General features: G+C 41.9%; 1 protein-coding gene across 1 annotated transcript; it reads left to right on the plus strand.

Annotated features, from left to right (window-relative positions):
* The first annotated feature begins 837 nt into the window (after window positions 1-837).
* On the plus strand, window positions 838-1,786 carry LOC106344426. The gene is made up of 3 exons (XM_013783810.1): window positions 838-1,011; window positions 1,097-1,285; window positions 1,355-1,786. The coding sequence occupies exons 1-3, from the start codon at window positions 838-840 to the stop codon at window positions 1,784-1,786; spliced, it is 795 nt and encodes a 264-aa protein (XP_013639264.1).
* Window positions 1,787-5,746: the final 3,960 nt, after the last annotated feature.

Genomic DNA, 5,746 nt, shown 5'->3' on the forward strand with positions numbered 1-5,746 from the left:
ATGGGTACCATTGTCAGATTGCTGCAGAAATATCAGCAGAATTGTCGAGATTGTGACATTCAACAACGGTTTAGAGTAGTGTACCGGGCTGGTTCATTAACTCTTGGTACAAGACTAAAGAAGATGATAACCGGGTGGTTATTGGAGTCGGCTTAATCCGCTGTACCAGTCTCCTCTATATAGCTGAGAGAGAGAAGTTCATCATTATCACGAGAAGAAGAGTAAAAGCGACGAGCTAGAATCAGAGAGAGAAAGTATCAGAAAGATCAAGAGCTTGTAGCGGTTTGTATAAGACTCTTGATTCTATCTTTCTTGTACGATCTTTTGGAGTGATTGAGTAAAGTCGTCTGCTTGTGCCGTCAAGCACCCAGATGTAGAGATCTCACATTGAGACTCGAACTGGGCAAACAATCTGTGTGTGCATTTTGTTTCTTTTCTTTTATCGTTCTTGGTTGCAAACGAGTGCGAGAGAGGACTGAGATCAAACGTTAAGTGAGTCGATCGGAGTTAGGATCCGTTAGACTAACAGATTGTGAAGCGAGAGTCGATTCGTAAGAAGAATCAAAAGTCTCAACCTGCAACAATAGGTTGTTTCAACAATCTGTACAAAAGTGTTGTTGACATGAGCACTGAGGATTTCTTAACCGAGCCTTGTAGGCATATACTGTTGAATGCGATTAATGCGAAAGAGCGGGAATGCAAACGACTTAAGGTTAACATAGATGACACTATAGGTGCCCGAATTTGGAAGCTTCTGATTCATGCTCTAGGGCATATAGTAACTTCTGCTCCTTAAAATGCATTTGTGGCAAGTTTATGGAAAAGGAGATAAACACAATGGAAGGTTGTCCTAAAGAAATATTTGGCAGCGGGAAGAAGTCTTTCATCATTTTAGACAATATGGAAGTGGGATTTTGTTCCATTGTCCTCACCTTGAAGGCACTTAGAGGACTCGGTTATACAGATCTTAATAAGCTGGATGAGATGCTTGTGGACGTTGGTCACACAGAGGTGATTACATTTTCAATGTTTTTTTTATATTACTTGGACATTGTTTGTTTTGTCCTCTAATATATGAAAATCCTAATGTACGTAGGTACTAGCTTTGCTGGAATGCTTATTCTCTTCGGATACTCCTTTGATGGATGTGTTCTTGATGAAACGGAGCTCATGTATTATTACAAGGACACATAACATGCCAAACCTAGCTGTGCCAGCTTGTGGTAAAAAAAAACCAAATGAGCTACCATCAGTCACTGTATTTGTTAGGAAGCAGGACAAGAAGGTTCTTTATGCCGAAAGCGGGCAAGAATTTGTGGATTTACTACTCATTTTCCTGGCTGTCCCTTTGGAGTCATTATGGAAAATATCCGGAGCCAATATTAAACTGGGATGCATTGGCACCTTTTATAAAAGCATGAAGAGTTTGAGCTCTAGCGAAGGCACAACAAGTGTATTGACTTGCACATCTATGCTTCCTATGAACTATAATTTCCAGGCACCGCGGCTTGATGTCTGTCGCAAAGATTATAGTGTGTGGACAGTGCTAGTAAACTCCCGGAGCTATGCTTTGAAACTGATGTATCCAAACTATGATAGAAGTACAGAATCAACAGTTCATGGTAGCAGTGGGTTTGTAAGGAGAGGGACAACGTACATGATTTCAGATGATCTTACCATCTCTCCTACTAACTCGTGTTCAACTATTCGCATACTGAAGAAGTTGAATGTGGGCTTGGATGAGATTGAGGAGCATGTAATCAACATTAGCAACACAGAGGTATGAATCTAATATACTTTTTAATAACCAATATACCTATATTATTACAATATGGAAGATCGTATATGTATATTTGAGTAAATACTTTATGGCAATTTGTATTGTTTCCTTTTCCATTAGGGTAGACATCTTGTAACATATACATAAGGCCTTTGGCCGTCAATGAATAGGACAAGAAGAATACTTTGAGATTCAAAGTTTATCATGGTATCAGAGCCTTGAACAAACATAAACTAAAATTCCTTATCATTCATCTTAGAGTCTTCTTACAATCGTGAGGGTCTCTTTCTCAACTTAATTTTCTCGATTACTCTGCTCTTTGAAAACAGAGACTCTCAAACTGAGAACAGGAATGGCTATTACTACTACTGATCAGAAGTACAAGACGATCACTCCCTATGATCTGTCTGCCAATGACAACCCTGGTGCAATCATCTCGCAGCCACTTCTCAACGGCTCGAACTATGATGAGTGGGCTATGAATATCCGTATAGCATTGAGCTCTCGGAAGAAATTTGGATTCCTGGATGGTAGCATACCTAAACCTGGAACTGACTCTGCTTACCTTGAAGATTGGATAGCTAATAATCATCTTCTGGTTGGGTGGATTAAACAAACAATTGAACCAAAGATCCGCTCTTCGATTTCTACTCGTGAGGTTGCTAAAGACTTGTGGGATATAATCAAGAAGCGTTTCTCACAGAAGAGTGGAGCTCGTCTACAGCAACTTCAAAACCAATTGGCAACATGCAAGCAGAACGGATCTTCGGTTGATGATTACTTCGGAAGGTTAACCAAGCTGTGGGATGAAATTTCAGAATGTATGAACTCCAAGAGATGCTCTTGCAACAAGTGTGAGTGCGACCTCAATACTTCTCATGATAAAGAAAAAGAAACATTGAAGATACATGACTTCCTCTCGGGACTCGATGACTCTGCCCACGGTGTGATACGTTCTCAGTTGTGTGCGATCACACCTCTTCCTGACCTCGATAGCGTATATCAAACTATCGTACAGAATGAAACGATCAGACAGAACGCTGTGAAATAAGTTCCGGTGATGAGTTTTGCATCTCAAGCCAACTCGAATCTGTTCAGCAAAGGAGGCACAGTTCATACACGAGATGTGTCCCGCCAAAGTGAGAATCAAACATACCGTACTGGACAAGGAAATCGTGATGGTTCTCGCCATTGCACAGTGTGTGGACGAACTGGACATGAGGCAGCAACTTGCTACAAAGTGGTTGGCTACCCTGAGTGGTGGGGCGATAGGTCAAGAAATAGAGGAAATAACAAGAGCACTGCATCTGGAAGGGGTCGTGGCTCTCATACACGAGCTAACAGCACTCAGATCGGCAGTGCTAACTCAGCGGCAGTGTCTGCAAACGTGAGCCTCACAGACTCTGATCGCCAGGGTTTGAGCGGTCTTACTGATGAACAGTGGACTGCAGTTCAGCATCTTCTCATGGCTGGGAAATCGACTCCTCAACTAAGAGGTAAGAGAAATGAAAATGTGTGGATACTTGATACAGGTGCAACACATCATATGACTGGTTGCCTTGACTTGCTTAACGAGATTCGCGATATTGCTCCCATATCAGTGTCTCTTCCTGCTGGTTCAGATGTAACGACAAGAAAGCAAGGGACAATCCATCTCAATTCCCTATTGTCTTTGAAGAATGTTTATCATGTTAATGGGTTTCACATGAATCTGATCTCCCTAGGGCAGTTAGTGACAGACAACTACTTGATTGGTCAAGTGACTGATAAGTTGATAATATTGCAGGATCGACGTACGAGGATGCTGATTGGAGCGGGTGAAAGAGAGAGAGAGGGACTGTACCGGTTTCATCGGATCAAGACATTGACATCTTTGCAGACAAGTGTTCGTGATGATTTGGTTTTGTGGCATCACCGTCTGGGTCATCCGTCTCCTCAAGTTACTGGAATGGTTCCGGCTGTCCGTAGTACTTCTAGTAGTCGTAATGTTTTTTTGAATCAGAACTGTGATGTGTGTTTAAGAGCCAAGCAGACTCGTCAAAATTTTCCTGATAGTTCAAATAAAGCTAAAGAAGTTTTTGATTTGATTCATTGTGATCTATGGGGACCTTATCGTACTACATCGTTCTGCGGATCTCGATATTTCTTGACAATAGTAGATGATCATTCTCGTGCAGTCTGGTTATATCTTCTTCCTGATAAAACTGTGGTCTCAAAACAAATTCGTGAATTCTTGGCAATGATTGAGATGCAGTTTTCCAAGAAAGTGCGACGAATTAGAAGCGACAATGGCACTGAATTTCTCTGCCTGACTCGATTTTTCCATGAAAATGGAATCATTCATGAGACATCTTGCGTTCATACACCACAGCAAAATGGTCGTGTGGAACGCAAGCATCGTCATATACTGAATGTTGCTCGAGCCCTGCGATTCCAATCACATTTGCCCATAGAATACTGGGGAGAATGTGTTCTTACAGCCGGGTACTTGATCAACCGTACCCCTTCGGTTTTGCTTGATAATAAGACTCTGTTTGATCTCCTATATGGCCATGCTCCAGGATATAAACACATGTGTGTGTTTGGTTGTTTAGCCTATGCTCATAACCTCAACCGTCAAGGCGATACTCCTCGAAGTAACAAATGCATATTTTTAGGTTATCCATATGGGAAGAGAGGCTGGAAGTTATATGATTTGGAAAAGCAGATAGTTTTTGTGTCTCGTGATGTGGTGTTCCAAGAGGATTGTTTTCCCTTCGCCACTAAAGGACCTCCACTGTCAGTCGATGATGGAGCTCTCACGACTCCAATTCTGAACCCTCTGGATACTGATGAGGAAGCCACTGAAAATGTTCATCAGGAAACCACATTGACTGAAGATATTACGACACTGAATGAGGAAGAAAATGTTGGGACTACTACCTCTGATGATATGCCACAGACAGAGACAATGAGCAATCCCGTTGAGAGTTTAGGAAGGGGCCATCGTTCCAAAAACCAATCCACGCGACGTCGAGATTATGTCATTGGTACAGTTTTGATAAAAAATCCTCTCTCTCTCGACTCTGACTCACCTGCTTCACAGCTACCCTCAGGTTCGCCTTATCCTATATGCAACTTTGTCTCTTGTGATCGTTTTTCACCTAATCATCGCAGATTGTTGTTGGCTTTGACGACGAATGTTGAGCCACGTTCATATGAAGAGGCAATGAAACACGAACATTGGGTAAAAGCTAGGGATTCAGAATATGGATCACTCGAAATCAGTGGAACATGGCGACTTGAGGATTTACCTGCTGGCAAGAAAGCACTTGGATGTAAATGGGTATTTACAATCAAATACAGAGCTGATGGCACCATAGAACGCTTTAAAGCTCGCTTGGTTGTACTTGGGAATCACCAAAAAGAAGGAATCGATTACGGAGAAACATTCGCACCTATTGCGAAGATGACCACAGTACGTTTGTTTCTCGACTTTGCAGCAAAGAATAATCATGAGGTGCACCAGATGGACGTGCATAATGCGTTTTTTCACAGAGATCTCCATGAAGAGGTATACATGAAACTTCCGCAGGGATTTCAACCTCCTGGTGAAACACGGGTATGTCGTCTCTTGAAATCACTATATGGGCTAAAGCAAGCTCCTAGATGTTGGTTTGCTAAGCTATCTGAGTCTCTGCGCACGTATGGTTTTACTCAAACTCGCTCAGACTATTCACTATTCGTTTACAACAAGCAAGGAGTCTCTCTCCAAGTCTTGGTGTATATTGATGATTTGATTATTTCCGGAAATTCTTCTGAGGCGATTAGAATTTTCAAGGGATATTTGAGTACTTGTTTTCACATGAAAGATCTTGGCGCTGTGAAATATTTTCTCGGTTTGGAGGTGGCACGGAACTCATCAGGTATATACCTATGCCAGCGCAAATATGCATCAGATATAGTGGAAGAGGTTGGACTTCTTGG

Source organism: Brassica oleracea, chromosome C5 (genome assembly GCF_000695525.1).
Source record: "Brassica oleracea var. oleracea cultivar TO1000 chromosome C5, BOL, whole genome shotgun sequence".
NCBI lineage: Eukaryota > Viridiplantae > Streptophyta > Magnoliopsida > Brassicales > Brassicaceae > Brassica > Brassica oleracea.

Bases quoted from the DNA above. Each gene is read 5' to 3' on its own strand.
- LOC106344426 (XM_013783810.1), top strand. From the start codon at position 838: ATGGAAGGTTGTCCTAAAGAAATATTTGGCAGCGGGAAGAAGTCTTTC. The intron at 1,012-1,096 runs GTGATTACATTT...TAATGTACGTAG, and splicing joins TGGACGTTGGTCACACAGAG to GTACTAGCTTTGCTGGAATG. The intron at 1,286-1,354 runs GTTCTTTATGCC...GTCCCTTTGGAG, and splicing joins TTAGGAAGCAGGACAAGAAG to TCATTATGGAAAATATCCGG.